Below are 24,071 nucleotides of genomic sequence, written 5' to 3'. Positions count from 1 at the left end.
GTACTCCACCTACCGCAGAAGTTGTTTTGTTGTTACGAATTTAAAAGGTTACATTTCCTTCCCTGTAGTACTGTACTTCATTTTATATTTTTCTATTGTTTTGATAATCAGTTACTAACTAAGTTGGTAGTTTAAAGCTTTACTTATGTAGCATGCCAGGAAATACACTGGTTTGGTTCATGGGTGAATTTTTAATAAGAGATATATTCAGACATTAAGCTATATTTAGAGTTACAGTTGAGAGTGCATATAAGTAACTGAAGGTCAGAGAACATTACAGTGATATTTTAATTATCCTCAGTTCAAATATTAGTGATTCAGTTAACATCTTTTTATTTCAGCATTAAGATAAAAATATCAAATGAACAGAGAAACAGCTGGCCTAAAGCAGAGCAGATTTTCTCAATGAGAGTAAATGTGACAATAATGTGCTCAGAATGTATCCAAAGTGTCCGTAATGCACTCAAATTGGACACCCTGGGAGGAGGGGAAGAGAAAAAACCTGAAAGTAATTTTTGGCTTTGTATGGGGAGCTATATCAAACTGAGGAAGCTCATTGAAATGAATTAGAAGACAACAGCAAAAAGCTAAGTATTTACTGGTGACCTGGAAATCATGTAGAAATACCATCTTAGAGTCTCACCAATCAAAAGCAAAATCTAAAAGGATCACCAAAAGAGGTGGTGAAACAACACAGTCAAGGAATCTAACAGAAATTAAAATCTGTATTCCAGGAAAAGGAAATCACGTTCAAAAGAGGGTAGTAGAAAGTGTGGCCAACAGATTTTTGAGAAACAACTTTAAAACATGTGAACCTAATCTAACCACTAATATACTTTTTAAAAGATGAGAAAAGTAGGAAACTTAGCCAAAAATACATTCAAGGACAATGTTACTGCAGAAAAGCTAAGTAAATTATGTGTTGTGTTATGTTATGTTATGTTATATTATGTTATGTTATGTTATGTTATGTTATGTTATGTTATGTTATGTTATGCTATGTTATGTTATGTTACTAAGGTAACCAGAGAAGTCCTGCATTACAACCATTCCTTTGGCTCTAAGGAACTGTGTCAAAATGGAAGCAGTTATAGAAGAGATGTTAAAGAAAATCAATAAACAGAACCATAGCAAGTTGCTAGGATGAGACAGTCTTTTCCGTGTAGTTCCGAAAGAGCCTAGATATGAAGTGTTTGAAGTACAAATGTTGACCTTAAGGTTAAGTTAGCCTTTCTATCAAAGTAGTGGAAGGCAATGAACATATCAAAAATCTTCCATGATGAGCAACTGGCCAATTCCCACAGTTAGAAAATTGGTAGATTATAAAAAAGAACAAAACTAGGAGATGTATGGTTAAATGTGTTGAAGAAAAATCAATATAACTTTTGAGGAGGACTGTGGAGCTTAACGGAAAGTCTGAGAGCTCAACAAGCTTATGAATGAAATTAACAACAGTTGATACCATATCATTGAATTTTTAAAACTTTTGACAGAGTTCCACCCAGAAAGGTTATTTTTTGAGGGAAATGTAAGACAATGTGTTAGGATTAATATTTGATTACAGGATAAAATTGAAAGTTGTTGGTGTGATAGTGGGTTTTAGTTATATAAAAAAAGAAAAAAGATATTACGGTAAAGGAAGGTTACCACAAAGATCCCACACATATTTGTGTTGGGAGTTGTGCCATCCAATACAACTTCACAGAAAATTGAGATTACAAAGTTCACAGATATCACAAAATTATATTGCATAACCAAATCTAGAGTCAAATGCACAAAGATTAATCCATAATACTGTGTGACTAGGGAGTAAAATGTGCATCAATTTCACTTTTGTTAAGTGCAGGATAATTGCTCATAGAAGAAATAACCCTGAGTATAGGCATGTGATGATAGACAATTAGCTTTTAGTAGTTAGGTAAATTACCTTGAAATCATTATGCCTAGTCCTTTGCAGATTAGTAAAATTCTAGCAGTATTATATTTAAAGATTTTTTTTTTCCTCATAGAGTATCCTAGCCCATGAGACATATTCTGATGAGTCAGTGTTAACACTAGAATAAATAAATATAACAGGAAAGTAGTGTTTGCTTCTTGCCTTCAGATTTTATTTCTCAGAGCTCAGAGTTCAAGGAAAAATAAAATTGAAATTCTCAAATGTAATCTTTAATACAAGGAAATAAAACAGTCTTAGATTGCTGTGAAATGCAATTGAAAATACTTCTAAACAGCTGAAACAAAGTGCCTTAAATATACCTTTCTGATACTGAGAAATAGATCTGTACCTTATGCCTTCTTCAACTTGGTGATTTGAAATGCAGCAAATAAGATTCTCTGGGTTGCTGACCACTAGAGAATCCCAGTGATACAAGTGAAGAACATGTGAAGGTATTCCAGACACACAAAAACCAGCAACCTTGCTTTGTTTTTGTCTTATGGCATCCCTAAGGATTAAGACCTTCCTTGATTAACATAATTCAAATACTATTAAAAATCTTAGTAAAAAAAAAGTGCTATGTCTCCTCTTCTTCAGAGAGTAGATACTTGTTTTTTGTGTACTTGGTTTTAACAGAATTATCAAAGATATTTGTAATTAAATATTTAATTGTGGACAGTTTGACTTCCATAGACTAGTCCTGGGCCTGTTCAGAAGTGAAGGCTGTTAACTAAAGATGTGCACTATTAAGTTCTTTCAATGTACTCTAAACAGGATAGTGATTTTCTAACTTTTGCTTCATGTGGGTAACATACATATTCCCCTGCATTTCAGTCTAGCAACTCAGCTGAATTTAGAATGATGTTATAGTTATGCAGCTAAAAACTACAGTCACTACTCAGGACAAAAATCATATTATCATATTATGTTTAATGACTGTTTTTTCTTAAACTAAACAAACATGCCAAATATTAGACTTAACAGGGCTCAAAAGGAAATAGTTCCTTTCTAGGTTTTTAAAACATTTCTAACCAGTACAGTTGATCGCAAGTCTGTCACTTGTAACATACTGAATTAATTTTATATTTAAAATACAAGGAATCAGAAGGAAGGTTAAGGCAATCAAAAGGAACATTAAGTAAAAGAAGATTTTAGGTACCCCAGAAATTATTTGAAGATGGACTAAAAATCTTATTAAATATCCTTATGGATATATCAGACATAGAGAGGTTGTTCATCTAAATGTGTGTTCACACTTGCAAGATCATGTTACTGCTGTTGACAAAATCAGCTGTGAAAGAAAGGTGTTCTTTGGAGTCTGATGAAAACTGTGAAGCTGGAGTCTTTCCAAGTTTTGTTGTCATCGCTGTATATACTTGGAACAGAAACTGTCAGGACTGTGTCGTTTTAAACCATGACCTCCCTCTTTTTCATATATGTCTTTTTCTCCCTCTCCTTCCTAGTCTGTCTGCTGTCCTAGACATTTGCTTTCCTTATGTGTACCCAAAGCTTGGCTTGCAATGGATATGCATAAAACATTAGAAATTAGAAATGTAGTTGTTGTAATCTTGCTTTAAATACAATCAATCATTCAAGAATTAGCACGAGATACAGTATAATCAGAAAGTAGCTACACATAAAAGATGTAAACAGTATGCATAGGTATTCTTTAGCTTAGCCAAGAAGTAAGATTTTGAGATTTTAACACTGGTGAAATTCTGTGCTTCGTGTTATGCAAGAGGCCACATTGATAAAAATGGCCATTCTTAGCCTTATCTTATATAAATCTGTAACCAGTGGTTGAAATGTCTTAATATGTGCTGACATGTCACACTGTTATTCAAAATCAAATAGAGACATTACTGGTAATGTCAGAGTAATGTAACTGGCTTTTACAGAAGTGGTATTCCTTTTGTGTGTAGAACCACTTCCACCAGGTATAGCAAAAGCAGTCTAGATTAGATTAGAGAGTTCTGTGGGTATTTTTATTTTTTGTCTGTTTGCTTGTTTTAAAGGCCAATCTTGTATTATTATTTTATTTTATATTTTTAATTCGTACTTGTGCTCATAACTGTTCATTCCATAGACCAGTTATTTTGACTACTGTTTATTTTACTATTAGCAGTTGTTTCTTACCCTGTTTTTCTTTCCTGTGTTTCAGGAGTTGGGTCCTTGTTCCTCACTTTCTGGGATGAATTAATTATTTTTATTTGCTTCTAATGTAAATGTGATCATACTTATGGATTGTGTATGGTTTGGGGTTTTTTTTTCTTTTTTTTTTTCTCTCTCTCATGTGTGCTTTTTTTAGTCTGATACTTCCTCAACATCTTGATTAGCAGCTGAGAACTAGAGCTCTCCGGAGTGGGAATAATAGAATGTGTTTTTCCCTCTGCTGGTCATAGAGAGTGCCTAGATGACTAGACAGCTGTGTATTAGAAACCTAGAATTAAGAAACGTGAATCTGTGGCCGCATCTACAGTAATCTTAAAAGATATTTCTCTTGCCATTTGAGAAAGACAGGCACTTGCACATGTCTCTCCCGAATACTACAAGGTGAGATGAATCATCCTCTGGGGAAATCTATTTCTTTTTAACTTAATTCCTTTACATATATGTCTCTAAAACCAGCAATGCTTTGCTGCTGTTGTTTGCTTGAATTAATTGCATTTTGGTATATTTCTTTTTCTCTCAGTTGTATTATTAAATTATCATATTTAATTTGCTACTGCTTTGAGAATGACCCAATATAAACCTTGAATTAACTCAGATATTTCAGTAGTTGAATTGAGATGGCTGTTCTTACTGTTTGTATTTTAATGTATTTTTCCCCTCTAAACCACAGAGCTGTGTTTATTAGAATTAATATTGGTTTGGGTCTACCATGGCATTTTATTCTCTAGGAAACTTACTAGTTTGACTTTTTCTCTTAAGAACAGTTTGTTATAGCACACTGGTATTTACTTTCTAGGTATCAATCCACTGGTAAATTTAATTACCCACACGTCCAGTTGAAAATTGGAAGGGGAAATCATTTAAGGAAGGGAGTTTGAAAAGTGGGGACTGCTATCTTCTTAAAACTAATTTAGAAGTCTGTGTTGCAAACATAAACAGCAATGATGGCAAAGAAAGCTGAGATTGAGCAGATTACAGTGACTTTAGTTAATTTATCATTAGCTGTCAGATCTCAAATTTAAAATTAAATTCATTAACTATTACTGTAATTTCCTTTCAAACTGCCAACGCGTGCACACACTCAAAATATTGGAAATCACTTGGAAACCAAGTGATCATCAATCACTTGGAAACCTTAGGAATTATAGGGTTTAATTCTAATATTGTAATAATATTCTCAGATAATTCAAGAAAAAGCTTATTCTTTGTAGCAGCTGTGATTCACTGCTAGTGCTAGAAAACTCATTTGGGTAAAGGCACATTCTAGAGACATGCAAATGGACAGCATAAAACAACATCAAGGATTTTTGGATGGGTAATATACTCATTACAGCCTCCACCCCTAAAATAGTGAGAGTCTTATCAAAACAAGGTTCAGGAGATGATACCACTTACCAGCTCTCTAGTAGTAAGTAGATTCTTGTTTCTGTGCAGTTCTAAATGAACTCATGAAGTTAGTGAGTTCTAAGAAAGCTCATAATTTTAGTGTTCATCCTCACATTTTGTAGGTTTCTTCTTCTGCGTAATGAAAAGATGTTTTAAGTATGTGTTTCTTCGCTAAGGTTATGGAACAAAAAATATTCTCAGTGAGACCTTAACTGCATTGTCTATCAAATGATTTAGAAGCAGTCATCATGCTCTTCATCACATAATAGGAATGTTTCTTTCTTAAACCAAATAAATAATGAAATATAATTTAAATATAAAGAGTGTACAGGTGAATAAACAAAAAATACAGAAGCCATATGGCTTCCAAAAAAAGGGAAAAGAAAAGTTTCTTGATGGGAAGGGATGATTATTTCTTGTGAGGAGATCTGTAAATCCTTACACATCTTTCATTCATACTTTCTCTTGAGTCAATGTCTCAATTCTGCTATTGTAGCTAAAAATGTGTTAAGCTTTGTTAATCTCTGATTTATTTTTACTTCTACACATCTGTCACATAATGCTCTTTTCCTCTTGCTATCTAAATAGACTTGAAAGACTCTGAAATGATCTCCCCCAGAAGACTAGTACTGCGAATTTTCTTTTCTCTTTTTTTTTATTCAGTTATTATGTTGGTGGATAAATTGTTTTAAAATTATTGTTTGTTTTCCTCTGGAAGTTACTTAAATATCACGCAGCTTTGCTGCAGACAGTTGACTTGAAAAGCATTTTTAAATTTTTATTTAGTTACTGGTTTTCAGCTGTGAAAGCTATAACTCTGGTGTGCTCTTTCAAAGGAATGAACCTGCGTTGAGGCACAGGCTGACTGCAAAGACCTATTCCACCTCCGGTTGTTACAAGCAGAGACTGTTTCACTACAAAGACTTTTATTCCAGCACAAAATACTTTAGACAACATTTTCTTTTATTAGATGGCTCCATTCTCAGAGCTTGATACCTTAACTCCATTTTATTGGCAAAGAGAAAATAAAACATTAGTTAAATGAAGGAACGACAACCTTATTCCGTGAGTGTTTCTGAAGTGAGCCAGACTCCTGGAAATGTATCTCATGGAGTTCTAGTGCATTTATCAACTGGAGCCAGAGATCTCTAGTGCAGTGAAAAACATGAAAGAGTGGAGGCACCTCACCATCCTCCAGCTTGCCGGGGAACACTAAGCCAGAGAGACCTCAGATCCCGTCCCTTGTTCCAGAGGCAAGCAACATTAAAAATAGTCTTTGCCTATTGCAGAAAGGCAATGTGATGACTCAGTCAGGCCTTCGTAAGCCACATACATTTCCTTCAAAAGTTAAGAAGAAAAAATTAGTGCATTAAACATCACTTGTCTAGAAGACTATACCACACCGGAAATTAATTTATACCACTACTAAATGTTCTTATTTTTCTTACAGAATGCTATTTGTTGCACTATTAGAAAAATGAAGAATTGTCTGCAATTTAGTTATTTTAGATTCAAAAGTTGCTAGCACATCTGTTAAACAGGGATTTAACAAGACATGTAATTTCAGCCAAATTTCAATCAGGTTAATTTTTTACTTTTATCAATAAATTATTAATACATTAAACATATTTATTTAATACCTGGTTATGCTCAATTACTAGATATTTTGACATCTACATGCCACAGGCTTTGATAATAAATAATTCCTGATGTGTAGCTCTACCCTGTCATGTAGAAAGGGAAACATTATATAGAATAAGATTTGGGGTTATAAAAAGTGGGACTCTCACTTTTCAAGTTTTCTTTAATCTTCTCTCTAGTACTTCGACAATTTAAATAAGAGCACATGATTTTGCTTTTATGCTTCTGTACTCTACTGCCCATCTAAAATGGACATGGGTTAACTCAGCCAGGACAGGAAGAGAAATATGTCTGATTTCCAGCTAATTGCATTAGTTCAGAAAAATATAGGAAAAAGAAATAAGGAAGCAATAATTTTGCAAATAGATGATATTTTGGCTATTTGGATAACCACCAATATTATGAAGGAGCCATCAGCTGTGATCACATTCCACAGCAGAAAAAATGTAGGATTTCGACTTTCTGCCACATCTCAGTTCATATCAGAGAATTCATTTCAGACTTTCCATGCACATGGATAAAATGAGTAAATTTAGTAAACTAATTTTAAGCAACACATGATTTCAGTACCTAAGAAAACTATATAGAACTTCTTAAAATTGTGTGCACCAGAGTTCATAAGAAAAAAAGGAATATAATTGGAATTTAATAATCATTAATCATTAAATTGAGAGCAAACATTGTTTCTAAAATTAGGCTAAACCAATTCTCCTTTGTATTTTTTTTCCCCAAATGTAAAAGTGTATCTCATATTCAGCTGTATAAAATCTGCTTCTCATACTTTCGGAAAGACATTTAGTTTTGTTTTAAAGATTTCAAGGAATGGAAACTGAAGACACAAAGTTATCTGGATTTGGGTTTGGTTTTGTTGGTTTTAGAGGTAAAAATTGATGAACTGTTAAATAAATCTACATAGAAATAATTTGTGTGATTAATTGCATTTTATATATTTATATATACATTATGTATAAAATAACAAAAGCACAAGCTGAAAGTTAGCTTTAGCTTCTGCTAAATTTTCTTTTGTTTCTTTTTATTGAAAAGAAAGAGATACTACCCTCTTGAAATGTCCTCCTTAAAATGTATCAGATTATCTTTCTCTGCTAAACTACACAGATTTTGAGTTCCTTGGTTCTCTCCTTATAAGGCATATTTTCTTGATTATACATCTTTCAGAAAATTTCCAAATTTTTTATAATCCAACTTTATGATAGTTTTTTAATTTTGGAAAAAAATGCCTTTTAGGCGTTCTCCCATTTTGTACTTCTTTATTCATAACCTTTTTTTCTTTATGAGTTTTACCTTTCAACATGAAATACTATCCTTCCTCTTCTAGAAAAAAATAAAACAGCCATCACACTATAACAGTTCGGTTGTTTGTGGTTGTAGCATTGCCAGCACCAAGAAGGTGGAAAGTAGCCCTTTCTTGTGCTACAGTCCATTAATATGGATAGATACATAACCAATTATAAAAAGGTGAAGTCGTGTCTCTTGTCTGCTTGGATATACTTAAGCCATTATGATAGATATTTATATATAGTCTTGTTCTTCCAGGAATCACCAAAGAATTCAGTAACTTCCCAAAAGTAGTTATGAGAATATCTAAAATTAATTGATTTTACTAAAATTGTTGCAGCTATTTCTTGTCCTATCATTTATGGACGAAGAGAAAAATTCATTTCTCTAATCTTCACAATCATAGAATCATAGAATCATAGAATCATTTAGGTTGGAAAAGACCTTCAAGATCATCGAGTCCAACCATCAACCATGCCCACTAAACCATGTCCTGAAGTATCCCGTCTACTCGCTTTTTGAATACCTCCAGGGATGGTGACTCAACCACTTCCCTGGGCAGCCCTTTCCAATGTTTGACAACCCTCTCAGTAAAACAGTTTTTCCTAATATCTAACCTAAATCTCCCTTGCCTCAACTTGAGGACATTTCCTCTCGTCCTGAATCTACCACATCTTCAAAAAGTGATCAGTCTGCCCATGGTCTCATTCTTCTCTTCTGGAGACTAAACAAAACCAATTATTTCAAAATTTTCTGCTAGATCATAATAGAGCCTCCGCCTTCTTTTTTTTTTCCTTTAATGCTGAAAACTAGATGTGATGTTCCTGCTGAGACTTTACTGCTTTTGAATGGAGCAGAAGTGTTTCCTTCTATGTTTAATACATGAAAGCCTGGCTTAGAGGTGTCTTTGTCTACAGCAATGTTGTATTGAAACTCACAACTGATATTTCATCTGTTAAGTTTTCTTCAATGTCTAGCTAGTTGCTTGTGATTTTGCATTTCTACATTTCCTAATTTCTTTTTTTTTTTTAAGTTCCTGCTTAGAATTTCTCTGGTTTGGTGGTTGGCTTCTTTGGTTGGGGTTTTTTTGTAATGTCATCATTTGTCCAGTTTCTGTTAATGATTCAGGCCCAGCTTTGATAAGTTTCTGAATTCCTAAGAGGATTTTGCCAGCTTCTGCTGGCCTCTGTTTTAACTAACCATTTTCAAATACTATTAACATATATTGGCCTGAGCTGCTTTCTCATTTTAAAAATCAATTTTGATTGCCATAATTGTGTTGTGAAGACTGAAGAGACAGTCATACGGACAGTATGGAAAGCTTCCATATTCTTTATGATATTATTTTCTTTGGTACTGCTTTCAGCTGTATGATGGTGCACTCTCTCTCTATATATATTTGTTGGTGTCTTTTTATTTCTAATATATTTCTGTATTTCCAAACAGCAACTAAATATATATTTCCATATTAGATTGTCTTTTCCATATTCATTGTATTGTCACAACAATTTTAGGTGCTTCATCACTTTCACATTTGCTTTGATATCCACAATAAAACTATCTGTAATTTGGAAGTTTGGAAGAAATTTGACTACCATTTTTATCTGTTAAGATTTCCCTTGCATGATTTTAAAAATTATTTTATTTCCTGGTGGTGATATATCAGTCACTACCTGTATATTAGTCTTGACTTAACCACTACAAGAAAACATTACAGCTGAAAATCTCATTGTTTGGATTAAAAAGGATGAATAGAATGACATTGTATTATATCAGACTAGGATAAACAGCAATCAATGATTTAATATATGTGCTGGTTTTGGCTGGGATAGAGTTATTTTTCTTCATAGTAGCTAGTATGGGCTATGGTTTGAATTTGTGGTGAAAACAGTGTTGATAACACAGGGATGTTTTAGCTATTGCTGAGCAGTTCTTACACAGAGCCAAGGCCTTTTCTGCTTCTCACCCCACCCCACCAGCGAGTAGGCTGGGGGTGCACAAGGAGTTGGGAGGGGACACAGCTGGGACAGCTGACCCCAACTGACCAAAGGGATATTCCAGACCATGTGATGTCATGCTCAGCAATAAAACTAGGGGGAAGGTTGGCCGGGGAGGCTGCTGCTCAGGGACTGGCTGAGCATCAGTCATTTGGTGGCGAGCAATTGTTTTCATTTGCATCACTTGTCTTTTGGGGGTTTTATTTCTCTCTCTTTGTTATTTTATTTTTCATTACATTATTATTATTATTATTGTTGTTGTTGTTGTTGTTGTTTTGTTGTTTTGTTTTGTTTTGGTTTTTTTTGTTTTATTTCAATTATTAAACTGTTCTTACCTCAACCTGCAATTTTCTCACTTTCACCCTTCCAGTTCTCTTCCCCCCATCTTGCTGAGGGGGGGAGTGAGTGAGTGGCTGTGTGGTGCTTAGTTGCCATCTGGGGTTAAAGCATGACAGTCCTTTTTTGGTGACCAACATGGGGCTCGAAAAGTTTGAAATAATAACAGATTGACCGGAGCATATTAGAAGGGATTTATATCTGTGAAAATTTGTGGGTCATGATATCGATCCGCCTGTTCTCAATATTAGTTTATCTGATTTGCGCCATGCTCTTTTTTTTGCTGTAAGTGTTAAAGATTGGTGTTGGCTTTTGCAGTTTGCTGTGCTCTGTAGTGATTAGTGATGCCTTCCCTGGGAGATTGGTTATTAAAACACTGACCTTGAGCTTAATCTGGTATTTGGGCTCTGTACTGAAGCCATTACTATACTTCAGATACCATCTCATGGAGACAACAATTATACTTCTTCCTCTGAGAGGTTTTTTGTGGAGGGAATTCAGAATACTGTGATGTTTTCTCCCTCCTTACAATAGCTCCTCTAGTATCTTGAACATCCTTGGGTAGTTAAAGTATTTCTATTGGTATTTCTTAGGAATATTGCTTTGGTTTTGTCTAAGGTTAACAAGCAATTTAGGAATATGACCCAGGTTCCGCGAGATTATGGTCATGGGTGGCACGGCACGTGGGAGAATATGGGCAGGTATCTAGAGAACTTTTCGCCTCCAATGGTCTCAAACTTCACTGCCAAACATCTGCAGGACCCTGCTAAAGTGATAGAATGCTTGAAAAAAAATGGCATGGCTATTCCAGAGGCAAAACTTACTGCACTGTGCTGGGCCCTGGCCAGCATCTACAAAACACTGCTCAATATTACGCAGCACCCTCAGGGAGAAGAGAGGGAGAACAAACCAACAGACATTATGGCTAAAGCAGACACTGTATCAGTTGCCCTTATAACTAAAAGGACACAATAGAAGTGGAAGTCAACTCATTTAGTAAGGGATGAAGAAGTTTCTCCTAAGAGACAGCAGGAGAAAGAATCTGAAGAGGCAGCCTGTTCTGCAGCAGAGCAGTCACAAGGACAATAGGAGGAAGAGACTGAATTCACACATGAGACAGAAACCACCCAATTCCTATCCCTAAGTGAGCTGCGAGATACGTGAAAAGATTTCAGCCATCAACCAGGTGATCTAATTCTCAGCTGGTTACTCCGATGCTGGGATATTGGGGCCAGCAGTCAGGAATTAGAGGTAAGGAAGCCAGGCAGCTGGGATCCCTTGCTAAGGATAAGGCCATTAACAAAGGGATTGGAAAAAAGGCAGGAGTCCTCAACCTTTGGCGGTGGCTCCTGTTAAGTGTGAAGGACAGGTATCCCTTCAAGGAAGAACTTGCAAATTCCCGAAGCAAATGGACCGACATTGAGGGAGGTATCCAGTATGTGAGGAAACTAGCTGTGTTGGAGGTGATCTGTAACAACCTGGATAACGACCAAGCATCCAAAGACCCAGATGAAATCCAGTGCATGCAGTTCATGTGGCGAAAGTTTGTCTAAAATGCACCGTCATACACTTTGGCGATAATGAGCTGGACAGACACGGAGGCATCAACTATAGATGAACTGACCAGACAACTCTGAGAATACAAAGAGAATCTCACTTCCTCCATGTGGGCCTGTGTCTTGGCTGTGGAAAGACTGACTCAAAAAATGTCTGAGCAAGCCAACAAGGGTAGGTCTTCCTCATGCACTCCAACCAAGGCCTCAGCTATTAAGAGTCAGCCTTTTTCTGTTCAAGCAAAAGGATACTTGAACAGAAGGTACACCAAGTGCAACCCTGTGGTTCTTCCTGCGTGACCGGGGGAGGATGTGAGAAAGTGGGATGGTGATCCTACCAGGAGACTAGAAGCTTGAGTACAGGAACTGCAAGGAAAAACAACAGCCAAAAATTATTTGGAAATCCAAGGAAAATTATTGCTCCAGTGTCTGTTGGGCAGAGTAGAAGGGCTGATCATGCTTTCGACCCTGATGGAGGGACTTTTGTTTTGCAGTTACAAAAATCAAGTAATGAAGACTCTGACCAGGCATAGAGGGGCCCTGCCTTCGGCCAGGTGGAGGAAAGGGACAACGAGGTTTATTGGACTGTGTGGATTCGATGGTATGGCACATCAGCCCCAGAGAGTATAAAGCTCTAGTGGACACCAGTGCACAGTGTACCATCAGATTACAAAGGGGCAGAATCTCCTGTGTTTCTGGAGTGACAGGAGGATCCCAAGAACTGTCTATGTTGGAGGCTGAGGTAAACTTAACTGGGAATGAGTGACAAAAGCACCCCATTGTGACTGGCCCAGAGACTCCATGTATCCTTAGCATAGACTACCTCAGGAGAAGGTACTTCAAAGACCCAAAAGGGTACTGGTGGGCTTTTGGTGTAGCTGTCTTGAGTATGGAGAAGGTTAAACAGCTGTCTAACTTGCCTCGTCTCTCACAGGATCCGTCTGCGGTGGGGTTGCTGTAGGTTAAAGAACAGCAAGTGCCAATTGCTACTATGACAGTGCACTGGCAACAATACCGCACCATTCGAGACTCCCCAGTTCCCATCCATAAGTTGATCCAGTGACTGGAGAGTCAAGGAGTAATCAGTAAGACTCATTCACCTTTTAATAGTCCCATATGGCCAGTGCAAAAATCTAATGTAGAGTGGAGGCTAACAGTGGACTATCGAGGCCTGAACGAAGTCATACCGCCGCTGAGTGCTGCCATACCAGGCATGCTAAAACTCCAATATGAACTGGAGTCAAAGGCTGCCAAATGGTATGCAGCAGTTGATACTGTCAATGTGTTTTTCTCAATCCCTCTGGTAGTAGAGTGCAGGCCGCAGTTTGCTTTCACATGGAGGAGTATCCAGTACACCTGGAATTGACTCCTCCAAGGGTGGAAACATAGTCCTACCATTTGTCATGGATTGATACCGACTGCATGGGAAGAAGGTGAAGCTCCCAAACACCTGCAGTATATTGATGACATCATTGTGTGGGGCAACACAGTGGAGGAAGTGTTTGATAAAGGGAGAAGAATAATCCAGATTCTTTTGAAAGCTGGTTTTACTATAAAACAAAGTAAGGTCAAAGGACCTGCACAGGTAATCCAGTTTTTAGGAATAAAATGGCAAGATGGGCATCATCGTTTCCCAAGGGATCTAATCAATAAAGTAACAGCTATGTCTCCACCAACTAACAAAAAAGAAACACAAGCTTTCTTGGGTGTTGCAGGTTTTTGGAGAATGCATATTCCAGGTTATACTCTGATCATAAACCCTCTCTATTGAGTGACGTGGAAGAAGAATGACTTTGAATGGGTCCCTGAGTAGCAGCAAGCCTTTGAACAAATTAAATGGGAGATGGTTTGTGCAGTAGCACTTGGGCCAGTGTGGACAGGACAAGATGTGAAAAACGTGCTTTACACCTCAGCCAGGGATAACGGCCCCACCTGGAGCTGCTGGCAGAAAGCACTTGGAGAGACTTGAGGTCAACCTCTAGGGTTTTGGAGCCAGGGATAGAGGGGATCTGAAGCCCCTTACACTCCAACTCAAAAAAGAAGTATTAGCAGCATATGAAGGAATTTGAGCCACTTCAGAAGTAGTTGGTACTGAAGCACAGCTCCTTTTGGCACCTTGATTGCCTGTGCTTGGCTGGATGCTCAAAGGGAGGATCCCCTCTATGCATCATGCAACTGATGCTCCATGGAGTAAGTGGGTTGCATTGATAATGCAATGGGCTCAAATGGGAAACCCCGACCACCCAGTAATTCTGGAAGTGATCATGGACTGGCCAGAGGGCCGAAACTTCAGAGCGTCACCAGAGGAGGTGACTCATGCTGAAGTGGCCCCTCTGTATAATAAATTACCAGAAAATGAAAAGCAATATGCCCTGTTTACAGATGGATCCTGTCATATTGTGGGAAAGCACCAAAGGTGGAAACCTGCTGTGTGGAATCCTACATGACAAGTTGCAGAAACTGCTGAAGGACAAGGTGAATCAAGTTAGTTTGCAGAGGTGAAAGCCATCCAGCTGGCTTTAGATATTGCTGAACGAGAAAAATCACCAGTACTTTATCTCTATACTGACTCATGGATGGTGGCAAATGCTCTGTGGGGGTGGCTACAGCAATGGAAGCAGACCAACCGGCAGCACAGAGGTAAACCCATCTGGGCTGCTGAATTATGGCAAGATATTGCTGCTTGGGTAGAGAACCTCGTTGTAAAAGTAAGTCATGTAGATGCTCACATACGCAAGAGCCGTGCCACTGAAGAACATCGAAACAAGGAGCAGGTGGACCAGGGTGCTAGAATTGAAGTGACTCAGGTGGATCTGGACTGGGAACATAAGGGTGAGCTATTTATAACTCGATCAGCCCATGACACATCAGGACATTTAGGAAGGGATGCAATATACAAATGGGCTCATGATCGAGGGGTGGACATGACTATTGATGCCATTGCACAGGTTATCCATGAATGTCAAATGTGCACCATAATCAAACAAGCCAAGCATCTAAAGCCTTTTTGGTATACAGGGCGATGGCTGAAATATCAATATGGGGAAGCCTGGCAGACTGGTTATATCACACGCTCACAAACCCGCCATGGCAAGCAGCATGTGCTTACAATGGTGGAAGCAACTACTGGATGGCTGGAAACATACCTGTGACCCATGTCACTGCCCAGAATACTATCTTGGACCTTGAAAAGCAGGTTTTAATGGTGACATAGCATCCCTGAAAGAATTGAATCGGACAGTGGGACTCAACAAGGCCAACTACAAGGTCCTGCACATGGGTTGGGGCAATCCCAAGCACAAATACAGTCTGGGCAATGAGTGGATTGAGAGCAGACCTGTGGAGAAGGACTTGCAAGTATTAGTGGATGTAAAACTAAATACGAGCCAGCAAAGTGCACTTGCAGCCCAGAAAGCCAATTGCATCTGGGCTGCATCAAAAGAAATGTGGCCAGCAGGTCGAGGAAGGTGATTCTCCCCTTCTACTCCACTCTCCTGAGACCCCATCTGGAGTACTGCGTTCAGCTCTGGGGTCTCCAACATAAGAAAGACATGGACCTGCTTGAGCAGTCCAGAAGGCGGCCACGAAGATGATCAGGGGGCTGGAGCATCTCCCCTGTGAGGATAGGCTGACAGAGTTGACTTTGCTTGGCTTGGAGAAGAGAAGGCTCTGGGGAGACCTTATAGCAGCCTTCCAGCACTTAGAAGGGGCCTACAGGAAAGATGGGGAGGGACTCTTTAGCAGAGAGTGTAGTGATAGGACAAGGGGTGACAGTTATAAAATGAAAGAGGGTAGATTGAGATTAGATACAAGGAAGAAGTTCTTCACTGTGAGGGTGGTGAGGCACTGGCACAGGTTGCCCAGAGAGGTTGTGGATGCCCCATCCCTGGAAGTGTCCAAGACCAGGTTGGATGGGGCTTTGAGCAACCTGGTCTAGCGGAAGGTGTCCCTGGCCATGGCAGGGGGTTGGAATGAGATGATCCTTAAGGTCCCTTCCAACCCAAAGCATTCTATGATTCTGTGATTTCCGAAACAACCTCATAAACACCTGGGCCAAAGAGCATGGCATTGACTGGGTGTATCACACCCCCTATCATGCACCAGCCTCTGGGAAAACTGAACAATGTAATGGACTGTTAAAAACTACACTGAGAGCAATGGGTACTGGGACATTCAAGCATTGGGATACATGTTTAGCAGAAGCCACTTGGCTAGTTAGTGGTAGCCAACCTGGCCCTGCCCAATCAAAACCCCTGCACACTGTGGAAGGAGATATGATCCCGTATAAGGAACTTGTTGGGAAAAACAGTCTGGGTTATTCCTTCCTCAGGAAAGGGTAAACCTATTTGTGGAATTGTTTTTGCTCAAGGACCTGGGTACACTTGGTGGGTAATGCAGAAGAATGGGGGAGTCCAATGTGTACCTCAAGGTGATTTAAACCTGGGTGAAAATAATCCATTATTTCATTGGCATGTTATGGGAATTACTATAGCAGGAACCCCTTGTTGTTAGCCAGGCTAGGAGCAAGGGGAATAGTTCATAGTAATGTTAAACCTTATAACCTGGCCCAAAGGGAGCAGGGGTGGAAACTGTAATGAAAATACCTTTAAATTGTTGTAACCCATGATTTGAGTTGCATGTTATAGGAATTACTATAGTAGGAACCACCTGAACCAATGGAGGACAAGCCTTACAAGAAACAGTGCAAGTGCAGCAATGACCTGACCTGGGCTGGTGTTGGTGCCCAATAACTCCATGCAACACACCACCTTTCCTGTCCTGAGTGACCACCATAACAGATGGAAGCTAAAGTCATGGCCTAAATGAACTCAATGGACATTTTGTGGACATTTATGGACATTTTACAGACATTTCACAGACATTTCACAGGAGTGGTCCATAGACTAAGGGAATGACGTCTGTGTATTGTGTCAAAGGATTGGAAGCGGGGTGGTGGTTAATGAGGTTGTATTGGATAGCATGAGACCTGACCATGATATGAATGGTATGGAATGAGGGGTGGAGAATGTGTTCGTTTTGGCTGGGATGAAGTTAATTTTCTTCATAGTAGCTAGTGTGGGCTATGGTTTGGATTTGTGGTGAAAACAGTGTTGATAACACAGGGATGTTTTAGCTATTGCTGAGCAGTGCTTACACAGAGCCAAGGTCTTTTCTGCTTCTCACCCCACCCCACCAGCAAGTAGGCTGGGGGTGCACAAGGATTTGGGAGGGGACAAAGCTGGGACAGCTGACCCCAACTGACCAAAAGGATATTCCAGACCATGTGATGTCATGCTCAGCAATAAAACTGGGGGGGGGAGGTTGGCCAGGGAGGCTGCTGCTCAGGGACTGGCTGGGCATCGGTTGTTTGGTGGTGAGCAGTTGTTTTCATTTGCATCACTTATCTTTTTGGGGGTTTATTTCTCTCTCTTTGTTGTTTTTCTTTTCATTACATTATTATTATTATTAATAATAATAATTTTATTTCAATTATTAAACTGTTCTTACATCAACCTGCAATTTTCTCACTTTTACCCTTCCAATTCTCTTCCCCCCATCCTGCTTGGGGGAGCAAGTGAGCGAGTGGCTGTGTGGTGTTTAGTTGCCAGCTGGGGTTACACCATGACAATATATTAAATTATAAAAACTTACTTCATGTTAGCAAATAATTATTTTTCTTATCCTACTCATTTAGTCCAACTAATAATATGTATCCTAATCTCGATTTTGAAACAGTGGCCCATTAGACAAAAAGTCAGTATCGCATCAGTAGTTCTTCAAAGCATATCTTTCCTCCTTTTGCAGAGTTTATGCACTGTTATTCTTCATTTTTTATTGTCTTTGTAGCTGTGTAATCAAATTTATCTGCATGACATAAAGCCATATTGTTCCATTCATTTTTAAGCAGTATCCCCCATTGATTCCACTGAGCAATGCTGCTTAAAAATGGATGGTGCAATATGGCACTTAAATCTTACAATTACCATTACATTCTATTAGATCTTATCTGTAGGGGCTAGAAGGTAGGTACTCTGAAAGCAGTAGTAGGAATTAAAAGCTTCAGAAAAAAATATTTGGTAGCAAAAATACTCATTTCTTCAAAAGATGAAGAGTTTTGAGATTGATTCTCATACTTAAGTAGTCCGTTCTTCACAGGTTTTTTAATTGAAGTTTTTCCTTGCGGGTTCTTTCTTTTGGTTAAACTGCAAAGGCATGATGGAAGACATATGAGCAATAACCACATGGCAGGGGCTTTTAACCCTCTAATGTTTTGCTGGAGCTATAGAAAATTTTACTTTGTAGCAGTAGTTAGGTGTAGATTACAGGGATCTGTAGTTCTGCTGTGTGATTTTGCCTCTCTGCGGTGATCATCTACATTTGTTTTACAACTAGCGTATGCTGAAATCTGAGAAAAGGTGTCATTGCTGATGGTAATGCATTTTATATTGTATTCCATATTTACTAATGCATTGCCATAAAGAGGTAGGATTTAGTTCTTTGACAAAGGTGCATGAATACTAATGATCAAAATGGGTAATCTTCCAGATAAAAAAGCTTACCAATTTAACATGCAGAGTGGGTGATACTTCATTGTTGTTATGATAGGGCTTTTTCAAGGGCTGCAGAGAGTGCTGTTTTACAAGACAAGATACCATTACAGTAAATTGAGCACACACAGAAAAGGAACTTTCTGCCATTAATGCTTAATAATGTTTCAAGGAAACAGTGGGCAATGCATCAACACACTGATTCTTATCACATTCTTACCACAATCAGTCAAGTCCCTTTCTCTCCTATTAGTGTTCTATTGCTGATCCTGGAAAGCAGGACAAGGACAGCATACTAAGTAGTATTTTTATGTCAGAGAATAAACTAAAGCAGAAATAAATACAGAAAGTGAAACAGTATTTCAGAGGCTAAGCAAACGTTATTAAAAAATACTGGAATACTGTTGGAGAATTACATTAGACAATATCATTTGCCTTTTGAACTTTTTTTTGGTTGGTTGGTTGGTTGGTTTGTTTTATTCTGCAGGATTTTTTTCATTCCTAGGGAAATGGTCCTCAGCATTTGTTGCTTTTTTTGTATTACATAACACAGGTTACATTTGTAGGTGTGATCGGTCTGTTAGAATTTTTACTGTAGGTAGACCTTTCAATGCACAGCATAATAATTAGACATGTTGATTTTCACAACCTTTCAGTTTTTAACTTTGTAGTTATTAGGAAATGAAATAAATTACTGCACTGTAAAACTGATGCAAAGGACTTGAGACCTACATAGTGAAAGTCAATGGCTACCCATTGTGGTAGTGGAATTATTATATCCAACCAAATAACTTGATACTAGATATTTTCCAGAGGCAAAAATATGTTTTATTTTTGTATTAAATAAATATCTTTATTTCACTGTAGCTATGGTTCCATGTCCATCTTTGATTTCTGAATAGTAATATTTAGTGATGGTCAGGGTAGAATCTCCCCTTTCTGAAACTTCTGGCTTTTTAAAGTAAGCATTTCCCAAAGGGTAAGGAAGGAAATATAATCAATATGAACTTTATGGGTTTACTAAAATATCACATAAACTGCTTCCTCCTTGATACATTCAGAAAGGTCTTGGAGGGCAGTCTTGCTGCTATAAAGACTATATGATTTACCACCTAATGATTTATGAAGTTAAACATTTTTTCACATTGCAAAGGTCAACTGTGTGCTTACATCTTGGTTCAACTTTCCTTTATACTATTTGGTTTTGAGACCCAGGAATGTGAATTCTTGTGAGGATAAAGAGTCATTGTAGCAGCAGTTGGAAAACAGTGGGAGAGACCATAAGGGAGAAGGTAAACTCAGGGCAGGGTGAAAAAGTCCAGAACAAGAACACGAAGTGAAAGAAATTACTATGAAATTCTCAATGCAAGTATTTTGTTGTTGCTGCAGATTAAACTTTACATATATCAGTGACAGATAGTTCATCTCTAAATCCAAACTACGCTGAACACTTTGTAACATAGGCTGCGGACAACTCTTTTGAGAGACTTTGCACCTAAAGGAACCCAGCTGGAAATCCTGCTTCCAGCCTTGTACTATGTCTCTTGTCCTCTTATGTGACCAGATATGTGCCCACTATATAACCAGTACAGATGGATGTTGCTTTCGTGGGATTCAATGTGTGGGAAAAACGTTTAGATGTTGCAGACAATGTGTCATATAAACATTTTAATTAATATAAATTATAAAAAGAAAATGGCATTATCTTCACCTTTTAGGGACACTGAAGTTATTTTTAACAGACTTTAGTATTAATGAGAACTCTCCAATTTTTGAAGATGCTAAATTGTATTTTGTATTATATTTTTAATTTTCAAAAATTGCTGGGTTTAATCACTTTTAGAAATCTGTGTTCATGTGGAATCATAATTTTACACTGAATTTGCACATTATTGTATATCTGCTGATTAGGGAAGTATAATAATGATATGAATGTTGGAGTGGAATGGTATTATTGGTCTTTGTTGCAGTAACTCATTTATTCAACTCACAAACAGTAAAGAAGGAAATGGGGTTAGGGAGAAGTAATAAGCTTTTTGGCAATATTATGTCTCTAGTTTTAGTGCTTTTGTTCCTTATATTCTTCCATATTCTCTTCTTTTTCATCCAAAATCTGGAACAGAAAATCTTGAGTACTTACGAGCTGGTAAGAAGATCTGTTTTCATCAAAAATATTTACCACATTCAGCCAGTGAAGGGTTTTCTAGTTTGTGTTTTTCAAATAACTCAAGGCAGGTAAGTCCCTGGATATGAGGCTCAGCCAAGACTATTGCTTCTTGGCAAAAAGTACCAATAATTCTATTATCTAAATATGTTTTCACAAGAAAGCATGAATTTCCAATATTTCACATGACGGTGGATTGAGGGAAGACACTGAGATTATTCTTCAGCCATAGAGAACAATATTCCATGTAGCCTTAGTGCTTACTCTGTATCTCAGAGTGGGTGTCTATCAGTAAATCTGTACTGAGCGTTGCCAAGACTATGTTCTGTTCCAGGTCCTGACTGATTTGCTAATCTGTAATACATGTGCCACATCTACCACATGCACACACACATGCACAAACAAAAGTCAAGATCTTTCTGTTGACCTCTTTCAAATACCATGACTTTTATGCTAGCCCATTAAATCATTTAGAGATTGTATATGCAGACTGGAGCAATAGGTACCATCTGCTCCTGTTTCAGGTACACAGTCTGTCAAACTCTGTAGCTACACCATACTGAAAGGAACCCGTGTTAATGCAAATTACAGAAATCCATGCTCAAAGCACCAAGGCCTGAAGTTGCTAGCATTAAAAGATGTGTTCTTTTCGTGGTATACCCTATGTACATTTTGTGTGAATTAACTAAAAGTAGTCTTAAAACACAGGATTTGTAGCTACACTAATAAATAGCTTGTATTTAGTATGACAAGAAATAATATCTTCTGAAATAATAGTAAGAAAACCATCTTTTTCTTATTTAAGATAATTCAGAAGATATTAATGTTTTGAGAGCATACCACAAAACCCAGATTTTTTTGTTTACCAAATGAAACATTGAGTAGTACTTGTTTTAGAAAGTCACTTAGGTCTTAACAGAGGTAACAAATTTGTTAAATAGATATGTTAACATTAAACTCATTAAAAAATGTTTTACAGTCCAAAGTGTTTAGAAAAATATTCTAAACAGGTGCCATAATCTTGACAATAGATTAAACTACTAAATTACAAAGCGAGTATGAGAAGCAGGTAATAGACATAGGAAAACAGTAATACATATGACTGTTTCATATAAATGCACCTGAACATCTGATGAACAAAAGGCAGAAAAAGCACTGTTTCTTGCTTGACAATTCTGAATAATGCAAATGCTAACTTCTATTGTTAACCTCAGAAAAAATACACTGTTGTAGTAAATAGCATTGTTATTTATCTACTATTTCATCAAGTATTATAGCTATTAATGGTAGAATAAACATGATGTTTGTGTGATAAAGTGTTTGCTTATAATTATATATATATAATGTTATAAATAATTGAGATATGAATAAGTGCAAGGAATCCCTTCAGTCAAGGAATCGTGACTTTCTTATTTCAGTAGTTCTATACATTATTTTGAATTATGAGTCTATTGGCATGAGTAAGAATTTACTAGTGTGCAGAAGGGCTGCATAATATATGCTTTTATCAGAGTATAAAGCATCATACAAATGAATAATAGTTTTGTATGCTGTGAATAATACCATATTGTGTATAAAGCACATCATTATTATATTAAGATGGTTGATAAATGGTAAAGAAAACCAATAATTGATCTGGAAACTGCAGAGTGCCATCAATTCTCTTTTGATATATGAGAAAGTTGCGCATACTCAGTACTTCACAGGATATACAAATTTAATCCAGTGTACAAGTGTAATAAAATCTACTGTAATAGCATATACCAACATACAACAAATCACTTTAAACTGATCTTTTTCTGATATTTTGTTATTCAAAACTGATTATCTTCATTTTCTAGCACCCTGCGGAAGCCGGTCAACAGGGTCTGAAGGCACTGTATTATCACCAAACTACCCCAAGAATTACAGTGTTGGTCACAACTGTGTTTACTCTATCACTGTTCCTAAGGAATTTGGTGAGTAGATCTGGTCTCATTCATATGTTTTTCTTGCTTGGATATTTTAAACAACTCTGGATGATTTGTATGATTGCTTTTATATTAAACATATTAATGTGAAAAAAACTGTTTTAAACAGATATTTCTGTTTATACTTTTCATCATTTTTATAGTGCAGTATTTTCTCAAAATGCTTATATTTAACATTATCTTTTGAAATTACTGTTCATTTATTTTTGTCTCACTGTGACAACCAACATGTAACTTAGAATATTGCTGTGATGCTAGCCAAATATATTAGTGGTACCAGTTAAGGTTTCTTTTCACCCAAGGTCATGTGCCAAGGCTATAGAAAGTGTAGCGTAGCTCCAGTAAGTCCACGTAAGCAGGGGAAGCAATGTTTGTCTTAAATGTTTGGTAATACTGCTCTCATAATCCTTGGTTTCTCTGCATGATGAGGCAATGGCATAGTCTTTCCTGAGGAATGAAATTAGAGCAGCATGCGTCTGTCTGGTTTTTGTAGATTCCCAGATCCTCCATCAAAAACTTCACTCCCATCCTAACATTTTTTCTGATGACTAGATGAATCTCTTAAAGATGTCTTCTGTCCCACAAAAAGACAGGGCTTTTACAGCACTGTTTTATCTCTCTGGATTTATTAATTATTTTATCTCACTTTATTATTAAACAATGCCTATGATGACAGCTCATAGTTTGTTGTTCAGTTCGACTCCTTAGTAAGCAGTATGCCACATACTGAATATCATTTATTCTTTAAATATCCATGCTTCAGATTTATGCTTGGATAAGTAGGACTTTATTTTGATCCACTGCTCACATTTCAGTTAGTCAAATAACAGGTGCCTGGGGATGGTATTTATTAATCTTCCTTCATGTTGATTCTGCAAACATTTTATCCAAATTAAAGACAGTGCTTGAACTGCTGTGTATCCATCTGCCATACTCACGATGACTGAACTCACTTAATATCCAATTAATTTGTTCTTAAGTATAGCATAGAAGTGCATCAGCTACTACAAATTAAACAGGTGTTTAAAAGTATTGTCTTCTAAGCCATGGGAATCTCTACTTATTCCTCTAG

The 24,071-nt window shown here is 37.4% G+C and overlaps 1 protein-coding gene across 1 annotated transcript in view; it reads left to right on the top strand.

Moving 5' to 3' along the window:
- Positions 1-24,071, top strand: part of CSMD3 (CUB and Sushi multiple domains 3) — a 767,625-nt gene that overhangs the window by 560,370 nt on the left and 183,184 nt on the right. The window contains exon 32 of the mRNA XM_052787755.1: positions 22,871-22,987. Coding sequence (XP_052643715.1) covers positions 22,871-22,987 — 117 coding nt within the window. The remainder of the gene's footprint in view (positions 1-22,870; positions 22,988-24,071) is intronic.

The sequence above is a fragment of the Harpia harpyja genome, chromosome 5 (assembly GCF_026419915.1).
Source record: "Harpia harpyja isolate bHarHar1 chromosome 5, bHarHar1 primary haplotype, whole genome shotgun sequence".
Classification (NCBI taxonomy): Eukaryota; Metazoa; Chordata; class Aves; order Accipitriformes; family Accipitridae; genus Harpia; species Harpia harpyja.
Note: the sequence above shows the minus strand (reverse complement) of the source record. Positions and strands in the feature narration are given on the sequence as shown.